This window comes from Sporobolomyces koalae, assembly GCF_050403365.1.
Source record: "Sporobolomyces koalae JCM15063 DNA, S_koalae_JCM15063T_v1_ctg61, whole genome shotgun sequence".
NCBI lineage: Eukaryota > Fungi > Basidiomycota > Microbotryomycetes > Sporidiobolales > Sporidiobolaceae > Sporobolomyces > Sporobolomyces koalae.
The window spans coordinates 34343-55518 of NW_027481710.1; the positions used below are offsets into that span (position 1 = coordinate 34343).

General features: G+C 55.2%; 8 protein-coding genes across 8 annotated transcripts; 5 read left to right on the forward strand and 3 right to left on the reverse strand.

The window, feature by feature from the left end:
* Positions 1 to 570: 570 nt before the first annotated feature.
* Positions 571 to 3829, forward strand: JCM15063_006505 (uncharacterized protein; the record flags this gene model as incomplete). Its single annotated transcript, XM_076681250.1, has 4 exons — positions 571 to 917; positions 1034 to 1104; positions 1331 to 3631; positions 3705 to 3829. 4 exons carry the CDS (start codon positions 571 to 573, stop codon positions 3827 to 3829), a joined length of 2844 nt encoding a protein of 947 aa, XP_076531623.1.
* Positions 3830 to 4369: 540 nt separating this feature from the next.
* On the forward strand, positions 4370 to 6169 carry JCM15063_006506 (Mo25 family protein; the record flags this gene model as incomplete). The annotated part of the gene is made up of 10 exons (XM_076681251.1): positions 4370 to 4489; positions 4709 to 4769; positions 4846 to 4949; positions 5036 to 5154; positions 5218 to 5313; positions 5383 to 5455; positions 5529 to 5588; positions 5657 to 5866; positions 5938 to 6057; positions 6128 to 6169. The coding sequence occupies 10 exons, from the start codon at positions 4370 to 4372 to the stop codon at positions 6167 to 6169; spliced, it is 1005 nt and encodes a 334-aa protein (XP_076531624.1).
* Positions 6170 to 6843: 674 nt separating this feature from the next.
* On the reverse strand, positions 6844 to 7415 carry JCM15063_006507 (serine palmitoyltransferase small subunit family protein; the record flags this gene model as incomplete). The annotated part of the gene is made up of 3 exons (XM_076681252.1): positions 6844 to 6971; positions 7047 to 7065; positions 7140 to 7415. The coding sequence occupies 3 exons, from the start codon at positions 7413 to 7415 to the stop codon at positions 6844 to 6846; spliced, it is 423 nt and encodes a 140-aa protein (XP_076531625.1).
* Positions 7416 to 7660: 245 nt separating this feature from the next.
* Positions 7661 to 8652, forward strand: JCM15063_006508 (uncharacterized protein; the record flags this gene model as incomplete). The annotated part of the gene is made up of 6 exons (XM_076681253.1): positions 7661 to 7752; positions 7822 to 7918; positions 7997 to 8118; positions 8186 to 8276; positions 8368 to 8472; positions 8566 to 8652. The coding sequence occupies 6 exons, from the start codon at positions 7661 to 7663 to the stop codon at positions 8650 to 8652; spliced, it is 594 nt and encodes a 197-aa protein (XP_076531626.1).
* Positions 8653 to 9725: 1073 nt separating this feature from the next.
* Positions 9726 to 12013, forward strand: JCM15063_006509 (cyclin family protein; the record flags this gene model as incomplete). The annotated part of the gene is made up of 5 exons (XM_076681254.1): positions 9726 to 9938; positions 10075 to 10929; positions 11005 to 11544; positions 11613 to 11825; positions 11906 to 12013. The coding sequence occupies 5 exons, from the start codon at positions 9726 to 9728 to the stop codon at positions 12011 to 12013; spliced, it is 1929 nt and encodes a 642-aa protein (XP_076531627.1).
* Positions 12014 to 12775: 762 nt separating this feature from the next.
* Positions 12776 to 14936, forward strand: JCM15063_006510 (homocitrate synthase; the record flags this gene model as incomplete). The annotated part of the gene is made up of 8 exons (XM_076681255.1): positions 12776 to 12988; positions 13085 to 13121; positions 13285 to 13506; positions 13573 to 13914; positions 13999 to 14114; positions 14196 to 14246; positions 14320 to 14662; positions 14770 to 14936. The coding sequence occupies 8 exons, from the start codon at positions 12776 to 12778 to the stop codon at positions 14934 to 14936; spliced, it is 1491 nt and encodes a 496-aa protein (XP_076531628.1).
* Positions 14937 to 15322: 386 nt separating this feature from the next.
* JCM15063_006511 (serine/threonine-protein kinase) lies at positions 15323 to 17468 on the reverse strand (the record flags this gene model as incomplete). Its single annotated transcript, XM_076681256.1, has 11 exons — positions 15323 to 15677; positions 15798 to 15974; positions 16057 to 16152; positions 16221 to 16278; positions 16347 to 16453; positions 16514 to 16581; positions 16651 to 16793; positions 16885 to 17063; positions 17132 to 17151; positions 17260 to 17303; positions 17435 to 17468. The coding sequence occupies 11 exons, from the start codon at positions 17466 to 17468 to the stop codon at positions 15323 to 15325; spliced, it is 1281 nt and encodes a 426-aa protein (XP_076531629.1).
* Positions 17469 to 17847: 379 nt separating this feature from the next.
* JCM15063_006512 (uncharacterized protein) lies at positions 17848 to 20611 on the reverse strand (the record flags this gene model as incomplete). The annotated part of the gene is made up of 15 exons (XM_076681257.1): positions 17848 to 18062; positions 18132 to 18222; positions 18291 to 18375; positions 18454 to 18528; positions 18595 to 18688; positions 18758 to 18936; positions 19001 to 19162; positions 19235 to 19377; positions 19458 to 19541; positions 19603 to 19692; positions 19763 to 19818; positions 19888 to 20101; positions 20206 to 20236; positions 20381 to 20438; positions 20491 to 20611. 15 exons carry the CDS (start codon positions 20609 to 20611, stop codon positions 17848 to 17850), a joined length of 1698 nt encoding a protein of 565 aa, XP_076531630.1.
* Between the last annotated feature and the right edge of the window lie 565 nt (positions 20612 to 21176).

Consider the following 21176-nt stretch of genomic DNA (forward strand, 5'->3'; position numbering starts at 1 on the left):
CCCGCTGCTCGCCTTGGCCTGTCATACCCCGCTATCTCCTCCTTGCATGCAATTAGGTGTTGTGCTCCTGTCTGATCCTGGTGCGACTGTCTCACGCGTCCTATTCGGGAGTATTGGATCCTTCCAGCCGAGCCTCGATGACGCCTGGCACAAACAGAGCTTCATTGGCGCTGTCGAGCCATTACACAGAATGTGTCGAGCGTTCTTGAGCATTTCGAGCGGGACTATCGCCAGATCTCGTAGCATGGCGGGCTCAAGTCGCGGGATCGGAAGGCAGATCGAGCTTGCCGCGAAAGGCGCGCGTCACGCTGCATCAGTCACGCACAGACCTCGCAGCGGCATTCGACCTTGGACGACAGGCGATGATCTCTTTCCGGATGGCGAGTCGGGCTTTCGCAATTTCGGGTCAATGCGGACAGGAAGGTTTGGCTATAAAAGACCAAAAAAGAGTGCACTGTGGGCCCCCTCTGCCGACCCGACTTGGCGTTAATTTTTCCGCGCAAGGGTCGCAGCAAGGGAACGTCGTCTGAATCCTCCTTCCAAGCGCTGAACGGAAGCACGAAACAGATCATGGGCTCGCTGTTCCCGGGAGGGATCGCGCCGTCGATTTCGCCCATCCCTTCACTGCACCTCGCCAATTCGAGCGGGAGCGGACACTCGCACCTCGCCTCGAGCGGCTCGACGCCTCTCGGGTCTTCGACCCCGACCCCGACCTTGCCCGACTCGCCGCTGTTCGACCCGATGCTGCCGTCTACGATCGCAGGAGCATACGACTCGCCGCGCGCTACACCTCCAGTGCCGCCGATTGCCCATCCCGACGATCCTCCGCAGGTGCCGCACCGGTCCGCATCTGGGTCGTCTCGAACCCGCGGACCTCCTAACCGGAGTCAGACGATGGACGACAAGTTCTACGATGGGTGCGTCTAGCAACGTGCATGTCTAAGCCCGCGGCAATTGCGCAGTGAGAGTCAATTCGGCAGCCGAACACGCCTCGCTGACCCCATCGGGTACATCTCGCGTGCGCTCCTAACAGTCCTGGAAGTCCGTCTGCCATCACGCGGGGAACGGCACCGCCTCGGAATCAATGGGGCGCGATCGGATCAGGTGAGTTCAATGACAGACGCCGTTCCTCGAGTTCTCCTCCACTCTCCGCCCGCGCTCTCTCTCCCGCTCTCTGTCCTATTCGCTGGACTCGCCCTGTGCTACGGCGATCGCTCATCGCAAACCCAGTCATCGGAAGAGCACGCGTTGCAGGAGACTGGAGAGGTGCGCGCTGCAGAATCAGCCCACGCTGACGCACACTCGGTCGTCGGCCCGATGGCCTTTCCAGTCCTACCGCCCCGAGTACCTGCTTTGTACAATCAACAGAATCATTCTAGCCCGTCTCTGGCACTGAATGATCCCTCGGCCCTCCAGTCGACCTCACCCGGCCTTGTCGGCAACGGGTACTCGTTCTCGCCATTCGACTCGCCTGACGTGCCCGTCGTGCCGTCTCTCGACGACATCAATGTCGGTCTAGAGAAGATGAGGTTTGAACAGAGGCGGGTACCTCCGACGGCAGCGATCGCTGACGATCAACGGCAGAGTCTGGAACAGCAGCACAAGCGGTGGGACAGTCCTGCCAGCATCGGGAGCCTATCTATGACAGGTGGACCGGATGGCGCAATGGAGATCAGGGGGAGGGGAGGACAAGCGACGACGAGCGTGTACTCGGTCGAAAGTCATGCCACCGGCAACTTGTCGCAGCAGCAGCAGCAATTCTGGATGGCCAACGGGGACCGGAGAGACTCGAACTCGAGCAGTCGGACGTACAGCGCGTACGCTGCGCCTGGGACGGGAGACCCGCAGGGTGTCGATGGGTACCAGGATGAGAGTCGCCGCTCGAGTGTCGGCAGCTATCTCCCGTACGACGATGCGTACCGGGGCGATTCCCAGACGTACCCTCATCAGCAACAACATTTGTTGGGCAAGCCCTCTCTGCCGTCGATCCATCAATCGTATGCTCAGCCACAAGCGTCTTCCCAATCCATATTCGAATCGGCGCCGAACGTAGCTGGCTACTTCCCGCCTGTCCTGGAACACCCTGCTCAAGTTCCGCAATATGCTCGGTCGAGTTCTCCTCATCCTGCCTCGGCCTATGCCCAATCGACCTATTCGAATTACTCTCCCGGGCAACCGCCACAGCAGCAGCAACATCAACCGCAACCTTCCTTCGCGCCTCACCCGTCGCACGCCAACGCATCGTGGGGCTACGATGCGTATCAACAAGCAGCCGCGCAAAATCCGTACTACGCCGCCGCGACTGGACAGCTCGGCCTCGATCAAGGCGGTCTATCCGTCCCTCAGCATGCTCCATCGGGGCCGTACGGCACCATGAACCGCGGAATATCAAGCGCCTCGTCTCTCGGGGTCAACTCGATCGCTGGAGGATCTCTAGCCCGAAGTCAATCGTCCCTGAATATTCCCGGAGGCCCCATGCGACGGAAGGCCACGGGAAGTTCGGCCATCTCTGTGTCGAGCGTCGCCTCCTCCGGACCTCCGATCACGAAAGCGAGCGTCGACGAGTACCGACAGCGTATCAAGGCGGATCCGGATCCAGAAGCCCAGTTCAACTTTGCGAAATACCTGATCGAAGCGGCCAAAAAGATCAATTCGTCGTCCTCTTCAGACGAGAAGACGGCGAAGAAGTACCGAGATGCGCTCTTGGCCGAGTCGGTCAAACTGATCAAGCGACTTGCGACCCAAGGAGGCGGTCTCGGGAAACCTGCGTATGCCGATGCTCAGTTTTTCCTCGCGAATTGCCTCGGGAACGGATCTCTCGGCCTGCAAGTCGACCACGAGAAGGCATACAATCTCTACGTACAGGCATCCAAGCAGAACCATTCAGCTGCGACGTATCGTACGGCGGTCTGCAACGAAGTCGGTGCCGGCACACGGCGGGACCATGCTCGTGCCGTGTTGTTCTACCGCAAGGCGAGCGCGCTCGGCGACACGGCAGGGATGTACAAGCTCGGGATGATCCTATTGAACGGTCTCCTAGGACAGCAACGGAACCCGAAGGAAGCGCTTGCGTGGTTGCGACGAGCCGCCTCGCAAGCCGACGAAGACAACCCACACGCCCTGCACGAACTCGGGCTCCTGTACGAGAAGCCACCGCCGATCTCGGTCGCGGCTGCGTCTCTTGGGTCGAAAGCCGCTGCTGCGCAAGGTCATCCCGCTCCAGCTCCCGGTCAACCGCTGCCGACGATCGTCCCGTTCGACCCTGCACAAGCGCGCGAGTTCTTCACACAGGCAGCGCAGTACGGGTACCCTCCATCGCAGTTCAAACTCGGATGCTGCTACGAGTACGGATCGCTTACGTGTCCGGTCGACCCGCGGCGGTCGATCGCGTGGTATACGAGAGCGGCCGAACGTGGAGACGCCGAGGCGGAACTGGCGCTCAGTGGATGGTACTTGACCGGCAGCGACGGGGTCTTGAAGCAGAGTGATTCCGAAGCGTACCTGTGGGCGCGCAGAGCGGCGAACAAAGGGCTCGCGAAAGCCGAGTACGCGGTCGGGTACTACTCTGAGGTGGGAATTGGGGTCAAGCAGGATGGAGAGGAAGCGAAACGGTGGTACATGCGCGCAGCTGGTTCGTCGGGAGCTGCCTTTTCTCGAATCTCGATGCAGGATTGCTGACGCTTGTTGTGGACTCTCTCTCGCAGCTCAAGGCAACAAGCGCGCGATGCAACGACTGACAGAGCTCAAGAAGCTCGGCGAAAAGGGCGCAAAGGGCAAGAACCATCGCCCGACCCGGAAAGAAGCTGAAACCGAATGTACCATCATGTAGTTAGAAAACAGCGCTGTCTCTATATTCATCACCTCGATTCGATTCCCCCCTCCCTTCCAGTGTCACCCTCCGCTCGCACAAACGTTTGTCTCCATCGTTCAGGGTATTCGCGAGAACGCCCACCTCTTCCACTCACGCCTTCGTCGTTCACTTCATACTATTTCTCGTTGAATCTAATACCTCTTTGTCAGAACGAATCGTAACGCAGATACCTTACTACGTCTCGGAAACTTGCATTTCTCGTACACTGAACACACTTGTGTGACGGCGAGAAAAATCGAGGAATGCCTCGCGTTCCGTAGTTGTGTCTGCGTCGTCGACTTGTTCTCTAATTCGCTTGAGCCTGTCAACCAGTATCAACCTTCCACTTACGGATCGACACGGGGCTGTATTGGATTCGTGGCAGTTCCCCACGTTCAAGAAGGACGCAAGGAGATCCGTCGCTCAACACACACACCCCACCCTCGGTCCTGTACCGCCTCCGCCTCACTTGCGAGACCGCTCCTCACCCCACTGAGTCGACGGTGACCTCTATCAACGATGAACTTCTTCAAATCGAGTTCGTCCAAGACGAAGAGTCCACCCGAGCTGGTCAAGATCACGAGGGAAGCGATCGCCAAGCTGGACAACCCGAACACTGGTCCCGAATCGAGACGCAAGGTGAGCACCTCGCTCGCTTTACAGCTCGAGACTCGTCAAGTCTGGGGTATCGTCTCCCTTGGGGTTGAACGCGTCACTTGGAGCCAATGCCGGCGAGCGACGAAGGTATGAGCGGGAGCATCGGCATCGGAAGAAGACGTCGTTGCAGCGCTCGGGAACCAGCTGACCGTACCAGAACGAAAGACTGACTCCCACTGCTGCTTGGAATGTGCGCAACAGGCCAGCGAAGACATCTCGAAATACCTCTTCCAAATGAAGATCCTCTTGTATGGCGATGGCGGTGCGCTAGCTGTTCAGCATTCTACGGTATCGAACACTCTCTTTCGAGTAAAGCTGACGGATTGTCGTGGATATAGAGACGGCCCCGCAACCTGAGGTCATCGCTCAACTCGCCCAGGAAGTCTATGCGCACGACCTCCTCCAATTGCTCGTCCTCAATATCTGGCGCTTCGAGTTTGAGGTATGTGCGACATTTCGATCGGCATGAGATTCGCTTGTCCAGAATTTTCTCCGCTCACCCGCGCACCACTTCGTGTTACGGAAAAGGCTCGAAAAGATGTCTCGCAAATCTTCAACAACCTCTTGCGAAGACAGATCGGATCTCGCTGGCCTACTGTCGAGTACCTCACTACGAAAGAAGAGACCGTGTTTGCAGCGCTCAAAGGGTCCGTGACTGTTTCGAGCTCCTGGCAAGAACCCAATGCTGATCCTGAATCCGGTCTATTCAGATACGAGAATGCGGATGTCGCGCTCAACACTGGCATGATTCTACGTGCTATGCTACGACATGAGCCATTAGCTCGAGCCCTTCTATATTCCGACAAGTGAGGATCTGACTGTGAACCCCGATCGCTCCGAAAGCGATTTGCTCACAAGCGCTTTCTCTTCTGCAGGTTTTATCAATTTATCGACTACATTGAACAGACCACATTTGGTATCGCATGTGACGCTCAAGCAAACTTCAAGGTGAGTCTCGCGCGTAGCTCGAGCCTTCGTCAAGCGCGCTTGACTGAAACATGATTGCACTCCGACTCTTCAGGAAACTCTTACTCGGCACAAACCCATGGTGGCAGAGTATCTCGACGAAAATTACGACCGGGTGACTTGCTCATTGTCCGGAAACACGCTCTTCGAGTTGTCCGCTGATCGGCGATTCGCGTTGCGCAGTTCTTCTCGCACTACTCTCTCTTGGTGCAGTCTTCCAACTACGTGACGAAACGTCAATCACTCAAGCTCCTCGGCGAGATCTTGCTCGACCGGACCAATTTCAAGGTCATGACGAGATACATTGCGAACGAGGAGAACCTCAAAGTGATGATGAACCTCCTGAAGGATCGGAGTAAGAATATCCAGTTTGAAGCGTTCCATGTCTTCAAGGTACGCTCTGCATCCTTCGCAATTTGTTTCAGGGGTCACAGTTTGCTGATCGAAACCGAGTGAACGTACAGGTGTTTGTTGCAAACCCGAAGAAGCCGCCACAAATCGAGGCGATCTTGCGGAGAAACAAGGACAAACTGATCGTGTTCTTGCGCAACTTTCACACTGATCGAGACGACGAGCAATTCAACGTGAGTGGCGAAGACATTCTTGCCTATCTCCCACCGATCGTGCCGGCTGACACATCATCTGTTGATACAGGATGAGAAAGCTTTCTTACTACAACAGATCGAAGCATTGTAGACACTTTGACCTGTGGGCTGAGCCCACGATTTTTCGACCACATTCACGCTCTTTCGGATCCTCGAATTCGCCATTGGCCTCGTCCGCACGCGCGCACCTTCCCCCTTGGCTCGACTACTTACCTAGCTCGTTCTGTTTCAAAGTGTCTCGGTCCATACTTACATGTCTGTTTAACCTCTCCTTCTTCATGCAAACCGCTTCGTCAATCTTTCGCACTTCTTCGACTACTTCCTTTTTCTTCTCCATGCACATTAGATTCTCTCTCAAACTCTTGTCGCCCCTTCCTCTCGCACTCTCTCTTCTCTCTCTCTTTTTGCTTTTCTTTCGCCTGCATGACCTGTCAATCGTTCTTGACCGAAACTCCACGGTCACGGTCCTCGTTTCTCTCTCTCTCTGAATGTCTCCTCATTACGTTCTACTGTGACTTGTCAAACTTATGAGACGGACTCGTCGTATGGTATTGCTTAAAAACCCTTTCTGGTGCTACAACATCTGGGGAGAAAGGGGGGGAGAAACGGGAAAACCAAAAAAAAAAGATGGCTACGAAACCCGAGAACGGCTCGTGCAATCTTGACACAAGCACGACGAAAAGACAAGATACAAAAGGGGGAACACATAGCCAGAAAAGTCATGAAGGAAGAGAGAGAGAGCTCGACGGGGGTTTCTCGCGGTTCTCATCGGGGTGAGTACTCGCCCGTGCCGTAAGCGTAGTACCTCGCGTGGGAAGCGATCACGCGCAAGTGACCCGGAAGGTAACTCGCTGCGAGTGCCATCAAGGTCAAGAAGATCACGAGGATGGAATCTGTTCCGCCGAGAGGGGAATTGTGGTCAGTCAACGATGTGAATGACATTGGTACTTTGGAAGGCATGAACGTACGAAGGAGTACTTTCTCCCACTGTTTCAAAGCCCAAGGTCAAAACGATCAGTCAGGTCAGATTGGAAGGAGAAGGGTTGAGATGGACGGCTCACAGTTTCCAACATGGATCCAGCAAACATGCCCTCGTAAAAGATCCACCAACTCTCAATGACCCCAATCTTTTTCGGAGGTTTCCAGTTCGACTTGGGCGCCTCGACGACCCGATTTGTCGATTCTGGATGTTCGGCGATCGTCGTGACGGTGGTCTTGGTCATCTTGGACGAAGGCGATGTCTCGAGTGGGGACGGCTTTGAAGTTGGAGGGGATGAAGGTGGAGTCAAGAGAGCTTTCGTGCGTTGGTACAGCTTCGAGGAGGACGCTTTGGGCATTCGGCGACGAGGAGTCGGATCCGGGCAAAGGGAAGAATCGAGTACACGCGGGTCGAGACACGTGAGTCGCTGCGGGCGCGAGCTTGTGATTCCTGTTCGACGGCAAAAGCTCGAGTGAGGGTTGTAGCTGGCTGTACGCACAGAGATCAAGGCGAGAGCGCCGGGGTCGCCGCGTTGATCAAACTCCGCATTCACTCTCTATCAATCTCGCGGTCCACCTGAAGGTCAACTCGCACGTGTCTCGCATGGCAGAATCTACAGTCAAGCTCGGCAAACGCGCGCAGACGACCGAGCGAGCATTGCAGCTCGCGTGCGCCAAGGTCATCGGCGTCCTCAAGTCAGTAAACAAACCCCCGCTCCCGAACCCTTCGCGTCCAAGTCGCTGAACTTTGTGCATCGCTTGCAGTGACAAGACGATGAAGCAATGTTTCCCCAAGTATCAGGATGAGTTCTTGCAGAACCTGCAGAAGATTGTGGTCGACAAGTTCAACGTATCGGTTCCCGTGAGTCATTGGGACCCTCGTCCTGCCTCGCAACTCCCAGTTCTGACAAGAGTCGCTCCATGTGATTCGATGGTGTAGCACGCCTGGGAGGATCATGCGAAAGAGTTTGATTTTTTGCGTAAACTCGACGAGTTCGACGTGATCTGTATGGAAGCAGAACAACGCCGGAATCGCAAAGAGACACCACAAAACCACTACGCGTACGTTCGCTTCAGTCTACATCACAAGTTGGCGACACAAGCTGATCTAAGTAAAAGACGAGCGCAGCATTGGCGGTGACGGCAGCATCACGATTCCGAGTGCGACCGTACCGATACTGAGGACTGCAACAGAAGAGCTCCGAGAGAAAAGACAGGCGGTACGTATCCTCTCGACTCGTCATATGCAGGTTCCACCACCTGGACTGACGACAAGCTTTTCTCACTCGACACTGCGTGTTGCCTTGTCAGCTTGAAGAGGAGAATGCAAAGACGTACGAAAGGATATCAGCCATGTCTAGCTCGACACGGACCAGCGAGGCACAGATACAGAAGATCTTGGGAGACTTTGAGCAGGTGCGAGCTCTTAGCTTTTCCTATCAGGGATTCGTCGTCGTGATGGCGTACTGATTGCTGTGTACTTGTACATGGACTTCTGCACACAAGCAGGTCCTGTCCAACACGGCAGCCGTCGATACGACTCGACTGACGGAACTTCGAAACGAGATGGTTCGGGTTGTCGGTCACAACCTGTGAAAGCCGCAATCTTCGCCACGGCCCTCCTCGTGTACATACTTTAAGGTAACCACTGTTGTCAGAAACTTGGATGTTGTAATGCGTACGTGCATCGTTACCTGTGCCAGAAGGGGTTCGAGCGAGGTGACGTCCTCGTCGGTGCATTGCGTGCACTTTGCACGAGGCAATCGATTCCCACATCGACTCTTGCCGTCGCGACGTGGCCTGACCGAGGCGTTTTCTCGGTTTTCTTTTTCTTTCCTGTGCCGCGAGGCGAGAAGGATGCATGCAATATGCGTTTCTCCTCACTCCGCTCCCAGCATACACGTAGAAATTGTTCCGCGTGGACTTGTCGCGACTGGCTGTTTGCTGCTCAAAGCTTGCTACAAAGATAAGCCTGGACGAACTGCCAAAAGAAAGTGATCGAGCGAGACTCGAGAAACCAGTCGGATCCATCGGTGGTGAGCGCTGAGCTGTGTTTTGACATCGCGCGGCGCGAGCGCGAGCCAATGCATGCAGAATACACGCTTCGCGTTCTCGCGACGCGCTGATGATCGCTCTTCGCTACAGATACAGACTATGCTATAGAGTGTGCAAGTATGATTGAACGTTTGAAGGTCGAGACGGGTCAGAAGCGAGAAAATGGAAACAGCAAATCGAGGCGATTCACGCGCGCGCGTCTTCGGAAAAACAAGAATGGCATCGCACACATGCCCTAGGCCCTGGGCCCTCCCTCTGCCTCCCCCCCGGATTCGCCCTCTCGCCTTCGTCGCTACGTTTCGTGCTCGACCCTTCTAGCTGTGTTCCTTGGACTGTCCTGGCATTCTCCGGAATCGCAACTTCGCCCTTTGCGTCCCTCGTCAACTCGACCTTCGACCCCCTCGTCTCGGTCTCGATCGATCCAGCTCGATCTACCCTCTAGACCATGGCAGTGAGTCACTCTTGCTCTTTCTGCGTGTACCGAAAGAGGTGACGCGCGACAGACTGCTGACGTCTCGTCGTTCAACTTTCCCCGTTCACGCTAACTCTCCCCGGCCCTGGTCCCATCACCTCGCGCCTGATCACGTTCGCTCGTACGACTCTACTCGACGCGCATGCTCACTCAGACGCGAAGGACTACTCGACGCTCTCTCGCTGCCGCTGAACTGGGCGTCGAGAACGATCTGAGTAACCGGGTCTCTTCGAGGGCGATCACCGCCGCGAGCTCGAACGCTGGGCCTTCCAAACCGCAACAAGCGGTGCAGAAACCTATCGTCGCCGTCACGCAACGTCGAACGCTCGCAGGCAAGGCCGTCCTGGCTGACAAGGTGTGTTTGTTTTGCGTCTCGGCGATGCGCGCACACACGCGTTTTTCCCGGACCCTGACCGTCTCGTTTGTTGTTTTCTGCCTCGCCCTCTCGGTCCTCTCTCTTCCTACGATCATTTGCTGTCCACCACGAGCAGTCTACGGCCGCCGTGAACGTGACGCGCAAACGCTCCGCCTTCTCGGATGTGACAAACGGCGCAAAGACGAAACCTGCGCCGACCAAGGTTGTCGTCGCGGGCCCGAAGCCAGCCGCCGCTGCTGCCCCGGCTGCTGCACCAACTGCGACAGTGCGGCGAGCCTACCGCACCAGATCCTCGACGGGAGGCACGAGCGCGGTCAAGGAGGAGAAGGAGGGAGATGTCGCAGAGGCTTTGGCCGAAGGTGGCTCGGGTTCGGACGCGATGGCGATCGACGGAGCGGACACCAACGTGACGGTCGACCCTAGGCCGCGCGCGGTCAAGACACTCAAGAGGTCCGCCGCGACTGCCGCGGAGGTTGAGGAAGACGACTCAGCACGGACCGCTTCGACTCGCCGACCCGCGCTCGCACAGAAACGGGCCAACACGTTCACGGGACGACCGACGGCCGCAGCGTCGAAAACGGGCAAGACGACTCCCGCTGCGGTGCGTGCGGCGCGTCGACGTCGAGAAGCTGCCGAAGCGAAACACTTGGCCGCGCTCGCCGAACTCGAAGAGGCGAAGCGGCAGGAGGAGGAGGAGATGGAGCAACACCGCTCGAAGAAGCTCAAGACGAGCGAGCCCGAGTTGATGCAGAAAGGTGATGACGAAGACGACGAGGGAGACGAGGACGAGGAACAACTCGCCGAGCAGGAAGAGAGGCGGGTCAACAGCAAATACGAAGCCGAGGTCGAGTCGGAGGGTCCCGCAGCCAAGGATGAAGGGTGGGAAGATCTCGATGCTGGAGACGAAGAAGATCCGCTCATGGTCAGCACTTACGTTGTCGAAGTGTACGAGTACTTGCGAGAGCTCGAGGTACGTATTCACTCCTTGGCGCCACCTTCCGTTCGAACCCGGCTGGAGACTGACTCTCGCTCTCCCATGAATCAGCTCACGACCATGCCGGAACCGGACTACATGTCGAGCCAAAACGAGGTGACATGGAAAATGCGCGGGATCCTGGTCGACTGGCTGGTCGAGATTCACACCAAGTTCCGCCTGCTGCCTGAAACGATCTTCCTCGCGGTCAACATTATCGATCGCTTCCTCTCGACTCGCGTCGTGTCGCTCGTCAAGTTCCAGCTCGTCGGTGTCACCGCGCTGTTCATCGCGGCCAAGTACGAAGAGGTCGTGTGCCCCGCCGTGTCCAACTTCCTGTACATGACCGACGGCGGGTACACCGACGAGGAGATCCTGAAAGCGGAACGTTACGTCCTCGGTATCATCGGCTTCAACCTGTCGTACCCGAACCCGATCAACTTCCTGCGCCGTATCTCAAAGGCCGATGGATACGACATTCAATCGAGGACCTGGGCCAAGTACCTGATGGAGATTTCGATCGTCGACCACCGGTTCATGGCGACGCCTCCTTCGCTCATCGCCGCAGCCGCTGCCTGGCTCGCTCGCAAGGCTCTCGACCGTGGAGAATGGGTGCGTTGACAAGCGTGTCCAACGCCGTTCCTGCGCGCAACAGACTGACATTCTCTGTTGTACTGCAGGACGCCAACTTGGTGCACTATTCTGGATACTCGGAAGACGAGCTCAAGCCGACTGCGCAGCTCATGCTCGAGTACATCATTCGCACTTCACCCACCCTGTCTCCCATGCTGCCGAGCCTCGAAGACCTCGAAGACTCGAACCCGCTCCAGATGAGCCCGATCTCTCACGAGAACGCGCACCCCAACTTCATCAAGAAATATTCTGCCAGAAAGGTAAGCTTCTCTTTCAGTTTGCCCGACTGCAATCGTGATACCTTGCAGATCACTGACGCGTTGGTGTTTGCTCCGTGCAGTTCTTCAAGGCGTCGACATCGCTCAAGAAATGGGCCGAAGAAATCTTCGAATTCGAGTACAGCCAGTTCCAGCGGGGCAAGGCCGGACCGTTCTCGTTCGAGCTATAAGCTCGCCTGCGCTGCCCACACCCTCTCGCTTATTGCGCCGCATGAACCGTCACCTTTCGTCTCGCTTACTTTCGCCTTTCTAACCAGCATAGCTGGGCTTCTTTCCTAACAAGCGTATTCCCCGTCCCCATTAGTCTGCGGTGTGCCCTCCACTTACGACGTGCGGTCGTCTCTTTTCTCTCTCGATCGGCGACGGATCCAACGATACCCGCTCCGTGCCTCTTGATCTCTTTTTTTTTTTTTTTTTTTCTTTCTTTGGTCCTCCTCTGCACATCCCTCCCATTTCCGCATCATCTGATTCGATGCGGATCCCTTGTTTACCCTGCCTTGCCCCTCCCTCGATCTCGAACGAGGTGTCATCTCTTGCGATGCCTCTCAAGTGTGTTCTTTTTTGTCTGTACCTACACCCACGAAGCTTGTTTGCAACCTCGATATACCCGAAGCGTGTTCCTATTCACCCTGTGGTCTTTTCACAGAATACGAAATGAACCGCCGGGGAGATTGTCGGCGATAAAATTGGCCACTCGCGCGACTGACGTTTTTGACTCGGCAACGTCTAATTAGTCAAGCTCGCTCGATATTTCGTCCTGGTGAAAACAGCTGAGCTCTGTAGGGAGCTACTAGGTGTGCTATCGAAGGCTAAGATGTGGCGGTAAAACCGAGCGCGGAAAAGGGCCGACGACATTGCGGCTCGAGACAGGAACTTTAGCTGGGAAGTTTTTCTGGGTTCTCCTAATCATCCAACCTCATCAACGCCAAATCATGTGTCCCTCTGCTGCCGCTGCGACTGAAGGCGTTCCCGCCGTGCCGACCACGACTGGTGAAGTACCATCCGAGTTCCAAGCGGTCGAGAGTCACTCGGCGCCTTCGCTGCGCCCTCCTCCCGCGCCTCCCGCAGCCGGAGCCGAGGCAGACAAGCCTGCACCCGCTGCCAGGAACCCGTACGCTGCGCGCCCGGCTGACTTCCTCTCGAACGTGAGTCCGGATGCGCGTCGAGAGCGAGACTTCCGCGGCGTAGATCAACTGACGTACCCGCTTTGACTCGCACTCTGTCGCCTCACACGTCTCTAGACCTCGAACTGGAAGATCATCGAGTCGACCCTCCGAGGTGAGTCAACTGCCGTCTCTCACTCGCCTCGCGTGCAGCTGCTCGCGTCCAAACGTCGGACAAGAGTCATTGCCGAAAGTCGCGAGCAGCTCCGCCTGTCGACATGACAAATCGAGAACAATTTCCTGACCACTTTGTTTCCCGCCTGGTTCTCCTACGGTAGAGGGTGAACAGTTCGCGAATGCGTTCTTCGACACCGAGACCAAGATGAAGATCGCCCAGGCCCTGTCCGACTTTGGAGTCGAGTACATCGAGTTGACCTCGCCTGCTGCGTCTGAACAATCGTACGACGACTGCAAGCGCATCTGCAACATGGGACTCAAGTCCAAGATCTTGACCCACATTCGATGCCACATGGACGACGCCAAGCTCGCCGTCGAGACCGGTAACTTGTTTTGGTCTTTGCCTCCGAATTCACATTCCGGCACTGACTTTCCTTTCGCGCGCGCAGGTGTTGACGGAGTCGACATTGTCATCGGTACCTCGTCGTTCTTGCGCAAGTACTCGCACGGCAAGGACATTACCTACATCATCAAGTCGGCGATTGAGGTCATCGAGTTCGTCAAGTCCAAGGGTATCGAGGTTCGATTCTCGTCCGAGGACTCGTTCCGATCCGACCTTGTCGACCTTTTGTCGATCTACCGCGCCGTCGACAAGATCGGTGTCAACCGTGTCGGTATCGCCGATACCGTCGGATGCGCCAACCCCCGTCAAGTGTACGAGCTCGTGCGCACCCTCCGAGGTGTCGTCTCGTGCGACATTGAATGCCACTTCCACGACGACTCGGGATGCGGTACGCAGCCATTCCACTCTCCTCTCTAGCTCGTCGATTCGAATTTTGATCGAGACTTACGCTCTTCACGTCTCATTTTTTCAGCCGTCGCGAACGCTTTCTGTGCCCTCGAAGCCGGTGCCACCCACATCGACACTTCGGTTCTCGGTATCGGAGAGCGCAACGGTATCACGACCCTTGGAGGTCTCATCGCTCGTATGGTGAGAAGTTTCGAGTCCCGATTTCTCGTGCCTTTCGTCAGCCGCTCATAAACCAGCATGTGTCTGCCTTGAACCCGATAGTACGTTGTGGACCCTGACTACGTCAAGGCCAAGTACAACCTGCCCATGCTCGTGAGTTGCTCCGGTTGGAAATATCGGTTGCCGAACAAGGTTTTCTGACCCACTTTCTCTTGGAATCACTTAGCGTGAAGTCGAGAACTTGGTCGCCGACGCCGTTCAAATCTCGGTTCCGTTCAACAACCCGATTACCGGATTCTGCGCCTTCACCCACAAGGCCGGTATTCACGCCAAGGCGATCCTCGCGAACCCTTCGACGTACGAGATCCTCAAGCCCGAAGATTTCGGTATGAGTCGATACATCGACATTGGATCGCGTTTGACCGGATGGAACGCGGTCAAGTCTCGAGTTGAACAACTTGAACTGCAACTCTCGGACGACCAGATCAAGGATGTCACGGCCAAGATCAAGGAACTTGCCGATGTCCGAACACAATCGATGGACGATGTCGACACTGTGCTTCGTGTCTGTAAGTCATCTCTCCTTTACCCTTTTTCCCTTGCGCCTACCAGCTCCATCAAACTTTGTCTTCGATTTTCGATTGACCTCTCGATACATCTCGATACTCTCTTTTAGACCACCGAGGTATCACTTCGGGTAACCTCCAACTGCGTCAACCTCAAGTGTTTGACCAACTCTTGGCTTCGCACCGATCGGAGCACGGTTCCGAGGCGGGAGACGACGAGCCGGCCAAGAAGAAGCAGAAGGGCGCCAACGGTACCGCCAACGGCGTCACCGCCTAACGGAAACCAAAAAAAAAAAAAAGGACGAGAACAGTTCTCTGCAACTCGGTCGAGCGAGAAAATCCAACCTTTACATATTCTTCATCTCGATTCGACCCTCGCGCTCTCTCCGTCTTCCTGCCTTTTAGTCGAGGCTTTTTGTATTCTTTTCTTCTTTTTTACCTTCGTTCAGCCATCTTTTTCTTCTCATCCATCTCGTGAGTCTTTGTAACCATAGACCGATTTGCGCACGAACCCGACCGAAAGATGTGCAAGCCGAGAGAGAAGAGAGTCAAAATACGGAATTGAGTGTTACATGGTACAAAACATGAAAATCATAGCGGATTCTAATAGATCAGAACGAGACGGAATATGTACAAGCTTGAGAAAGAAGAAGGAAAACGGTCTCAGACCGAAAGTTCGTCAATCCCGCTCCGAGTCGATTCGACCTCTTGAGCGTCGATGTACTTCCTCATGCCGACTCCTTCCCCACGTTCTCGTTCGAGCCGTTTCGTTTCGAGTTCATTCTTGCGCACGTTGGCATGGTCAAGTCGTTGATCTTGATCTTCGTCCGTGTCTCCTTCGGCGGTGTGGAACCCTGCATCACTACCATCGGTCGAAACCGATGCACGAGGTTCTTCTTGAGAAGGAGCTCGAGTGGTAGAGGCAGATCCCCCAACCGACGATTCACGAGTAGCTGCGTGTCGAGTGCCTCCTTGAGTCAACCTCGATGCCGCGATGACACTGTTGATCGATTTTTTCCTAGATCAAGGGGAAGGGAGAGGAAAAGCGAGAGTCAGAGCTTTGTCAGTGTTGCTGATTATCCTACTACGAGCGAAAGGGAGCTCGATGGGGGCGAGAGTCTTGGGAATCACAGCGCACCAGTTTTTGCGATGACCGGCAGAGAGATCGTGACTGTGTTTCTGAGCGTCCGCTTCGACGATCCATTTGTGTTTGAGTGCTTGCTGAGCGGTGGGTCGTTTCGAAGGATCGGGTTGAATCAAAGCGACGCAGAACGCTTTCGCATCATCTGAAACTTTGTCCCAAAACTCGCTCTCGCTAAATTTGGGTCCCGATCCAAGCGTATCCAGGTCAGTGTCGGAATCTCGGTGAGACAACTTGTCGATAGGGAGAGACTGACAAGCGAACCGCCGCGCGCGTGCATTGGCGGATCAAGTCATTCGTTTCTTGCGCTTTGAAGGGCAGGTATCCGCAAAGGAGGAGATACGTGATGATTCTATGAAGGGTTGAGATCAGCTTCAATATAGCATGGACACGTCGCATGTTCTTCGAATTCTGGCTCACCCAACCGACCAGACATCGACCGGTAGACTGTGTGGCTGCTGAGTGAGAATCTCCGGCGCTGTGCCACGCTCGTCTCATTTCAGTATTGCAATGCAGATGTCTGATGACGAGTTTGGAAAGACGGACCAGCATATCCAGGTGAACCTGCAGGAACTGTCAGAGACTCTCCTGGTTTGAGTCGTTTCGCAATACCAAAGTCGGCGAGCATGACGGTTTCTGCTCCATCCGAAGCACTAAAGAGATCGCAGTCAGAGCAGAACGCGTCGGTCTGAAGATGGGGGAGCAAGACTGACTAGAGCAAGTTCTCCGGCTTAAGGTCGCGATGAACAATGTTCTGTGCGTGCAAGTACTTGATCGCCTCCTGTACGGGTATATAAAGATTCGTAAGCAAGAAGATACGGCGATTTGAAGGACGGTTTGAACTGCTCACGAGGATATCTTTGATAATGCTTGCCGCATCCGCCTCGGTGAATTTACCGTCCGACCAGATCCTCGAAAAAAGATCTCCGCCCGAAGCAAGCTGGAACACAAGGTAAAATTTGTCTTTGCTCTCGAACCAGTCGTAAAGGTGGACTGTTGCGAGTACGTCAGAAACTCGAATCAGTTTCTGCATTTTTCGCCACTCGTGATTGGACAGTTTGTTATGAGGAGCACAAGGACTGACTCATGTTTGGATGTTCGAGTCCTTGGAGCACTTCAATCTCTTCGTGCACGGCTGCGAAATCGCCATGAAGTTTCTTCTTCGAGATGACCTTGACTGCGACCTCAATTTGTCCGCCTCCGTGCGCGGCACGCTCATAGTGAGGCGAATCCTTAGGTGGCTTCCATGTTGCTTGTCGGACACTGGGTGGAGCGACAAGACGAGCATGAGGGGTTCGCGTTAAGCAAGACGAGGTGTCTTTGAGGCTCACGTGCTGAATGCGCCGTCGCCCTATCGTACGAAAGCAACGAGTGGCCAAACTCGAACTGATCAGCTCTACACTTAGGACAGGAAAGGGCGGATGGGGAGGAAGCGCAGACGGTTCAAAGAGAGACTCACGAGACCCTCCTCGAACTTGTACTGCTTCTTCTTGGCGTAGGACTCTATGAATGCACAGTCACATCAGAACCCGAACGATCCGATAACGTCTGCGCATTGAGGATGCGAGCTGTCGACATTTCCCCTCAAAAGCAGGCATCATCTCGTTTTCGAGGCAGGCAGGACCATGACGCACCTGGCTGGTGAGCGAACGGGTTTGTGAGTCCCATTACTGGATGTATCTCTCCAACTCCAGTTCTTGACGAGTCGACGACGGGTTGAGGGCGCGAGAACGCGAAAGCACTACGTCAACACCTGGCCAGCTGGCGCCTGCAGTAACATTTTTGCTATGTATAGCCTTTCCAGCAAATGTATGCGGACTAGATCCCGCGGCATTCTGCAGGTTTGACTCCTGTACGCATCCAGCTGCGAGCCTGCGATCCGAGGACATGTCATGGGTCACTCTGATTTCAAGCTTAAGAGCTACTAGTTCACACAACAAATTTACTGTTTGAGCTATTACTGGTGGTTGCGCTTGGTATGTACAAACAATAATGCTTCATAGTCATACAGGTTTCAGAACAGACGGCGAGGAAAGCCACGGGCAGCTCAGTCCGGGATGCGGCCGAGTTCGTTCACTTCGAGCGTTGTCAGGCGGCCGATATCAGCTGAAGACTCTTCGGTTTTCTTGATCGAAGACGCGAACGAAATGTTGGTCCCTCGTGACCATGCCAGCGGTCGTGGCGTCGTAGCAGTTGCGATGGCGGCTGCACGTTCTGGATCAGGAACGGCACCGTGCTTGCCTTCGAAGAGAATTGCAATTTCTGACATTGACTCTCCAAATCAGTGACTCGGTCGGCGCAGAGAGCATGAAACAGCAACCGTGCACACACCTTCGAGCGTGCACCCGTTTGTATCGACCGCAAGGACATACCACCCGACGAGCTGCACAATGATGAGGCCGGTGTAGACTAGATAGTACCGCTGTGAATCCCGCTCGAGACAAGATCAGACTCGCTCCGTTCGGACGAGATGGCGAACAGAATGCGCACCCAGCCGATCGCAGACAGGGCAACCGGATTCATGTACGAGTTGGCGATACTGAGCACCTTGACGAGCAGCGCGTTCGCCATCATCCTAGTCGGAGCGAGTGTTGAAAATTCCGTCCCCGTCAGTCTCCCAGGTACAGTCCGCGAAGGCTAGCAAACATCCTACCCTTTCGCTCGAATGTGGAACGAGAGAACCTCGGCCGTCATGCTGAAGAAGAGCGGACCACAGACAAGGTTGTAGCTATACAGCAGAGAGCCTTTTAATCAACCCGGGCTCGAACTCCCAAAGCTTGGGAAATGAACTCACAACCCATCGTAAAACCATACGCCAATGACCGTCGCTATGCCTGCCGCTTTCGAGTGACTATGCGCATAACGTGCCGATGAGGCGACGACCCAGACTGTCGTTCGGCGCCGCGTTTCGTCAGCTCGACTAGCAACGCAAGAGAGAGTAGGGCTTTGGTCCTCACCGTTCGATACGAGCACGCCAAGCCAAGCCGACATGAGGAGTTTTCGACGCGGCACTCGCGGCACGAGATACGCGCCGTACAACGAGCAGATCCAGTTAAAGATCTGGAGGCCCCCGTTGATACCGACCACCTGCTGTGTCTGCGTGATTCCGACGAGCTTGAGGATCGAGGTGTAGTAGCTGCCGAGAAAGATCAAAAAATCAGCACTCCCCGCCATACGTTCTGCGCCAGGTCAAAGCTCACAATGTGATAATGGCTTGACCCGACAAGGCTTGGCAGAATCCTATCCAGAGTACGAGAGCGGTTCGATGCCGATTCGGTCGATTGGCCCACAATATATTCCATCCGTGCTTTCGCATCTCCTTCTCCTTTGTAAGTGTTTCCTTCATCTCTTCAAACTCGAACCTGCCCCAAATATTCGCAGTCGGTCAGAAACTTCGAGATAGTGAAAGCGAGAGCTCATGCGCTGAAACTCACCGAACGAGCTCGGTTTCTTCTCCATTTCCATGATACTTGATCAGGAAATCCATACAGGCTTTCTCGTCACCGCGATTCAAGTGGAATCGTGGCGATTCCGGAACGAAAAATATTGCTACGAGTGCGAAAAGTGCTGGTCCAATCTGAGCCATAGGATGGAAACAACTGTGAGCTTTTATGCAAGAATGTCGACTGGATCGCGAGGGGGGCAACATGAGCTTACTTGTACAATATAAGGGATGCGCCACGACCAAGAGTTGCTGATAAAACTAGTTCCGAACAAAAGCCAAGCGGCAATGATCGAGCCCTGAACGAAAGCGTCCCGTCAGTGGCGATCAGTCTAGGTGTGCGACTAATCGAGAGCGCACAAAGATGTAAAACGTATTAAAGAGTCCAGCCAGAGTCTGCCGCTGAGACGGATGAGGGAGCTCTTGAAGAAGAATAGGTGAAACCATGACCTGTGTACGGATATTTGTATTCAGTGAATCCTGTAGGAGAGCTGAAAGAGGGGGAGCGTGATTTGCGTACCCCGAAGGCGAGTCCCGATCCGATAATCGCTCGAGACGTGATGAAGAGACTGTAAGCTGAGAAGTCGCAAGGTAGGGTAAGCCTTTGGCGCTCGGAGGTCACTTGTTACCCAGCCTCAAACATACCCGACTCGTTCTCCTGGTCCGCACAGCTACCCATGATTGAACCAATCACCATGGTCACTGCCGCGTAACGGATACAGATCCGGCGGCCATAGCGATCGGATGACCAGGCGGCGAAGGGCGCAGTGCACAGACCCGCGAGATACGCCGCGAGGTTGAGCAGCCCGACTTTCGAAGGTGAGGGGTTGCGCAAATCGGCTCGCCAAGGTGCAAGCGCCTGATTGCCGACGAGAGTCAGCTTCTCCCGCACAAGAAAAAAAAGAAAAAATTACGACGAGAAGGTCGCGAATGTGCCGTTGGAAACTAAACATGCGCACTGACCTGGAACGAGGAGATGAGTGCGGAGTCGTAGCTGCGGCCAAGATGCGGAGAAGCGATCAGATCAGCATGGCAGGGCGCGGGAGAAGCTCGCGAGCTCGGATCAAGGCCAAGGGTTTCGACCGAGGCCACCCGATTGGGGACCCAATCGAGCCAAAGGAGGAGGAGCGCCTCTCACCCGTTATTGGTTTGGGTAATAAAGACTGTTGCGATTGCAAAGTTGAGCGTAACGATACCTGCGAGGCAAAAGAAGGATTGCCGAGAAGAAGGTCGACCGAGTTAGCTTACAGCTTCTCGGATTATGGCCAAGCTCGCCAGTCTGTCCGGCACTACCCCATTCACGAGGCAGGGAAGGCAGCCACTGGTACCTGTCTGCCTCAAGCTCCCTCGAACGGCCGCTACCTTGCATGTGGGGAAGAGACTCACCTCGGTCGTTCCACCAGCCGCTCTGTTGAAGACCAGCCAGCATCGAGATCGTGCTGCACACCTACAACTCTCCTCCTTCCCCGAATGCTTTGCGACACACTGTTGACCGAGTTGTGCAGACTGCGGCTCGATTCGAAGCGGAGAAGGACGTTCTCGAAGAAGAGTCGATCAATTAAATCGGATGATAATGTCGACCCGCAGCCTGATGCGGACTGGCCTGCAACAGGCAGCTCGTCCACCAGCGTCGGGGCAGCGTGCCAGCAGCAACGGATAGAATGGGATGGATGGAATTCGGCGCAAGCCGAGAGAACCCTGACCTGAGAAATTTCGAGGGAAATCCGCCGAACGCGAACGCGTCTCGAGGCGGTTGTATGCGATCTGTTCCCAGACACATGGCTCGCGTGCCGCATCATCAGTACCTGGCTACTGATGACAAGATTTTCCTTCTCTCTCGGCGGGTCGGGAGTCGGCATTTCGGCACAGAATTTGAGAAGAGTTACGGAATACTTCGCCAAATTCGGCCCCATCTTGCATGCGGAATCTTTGGT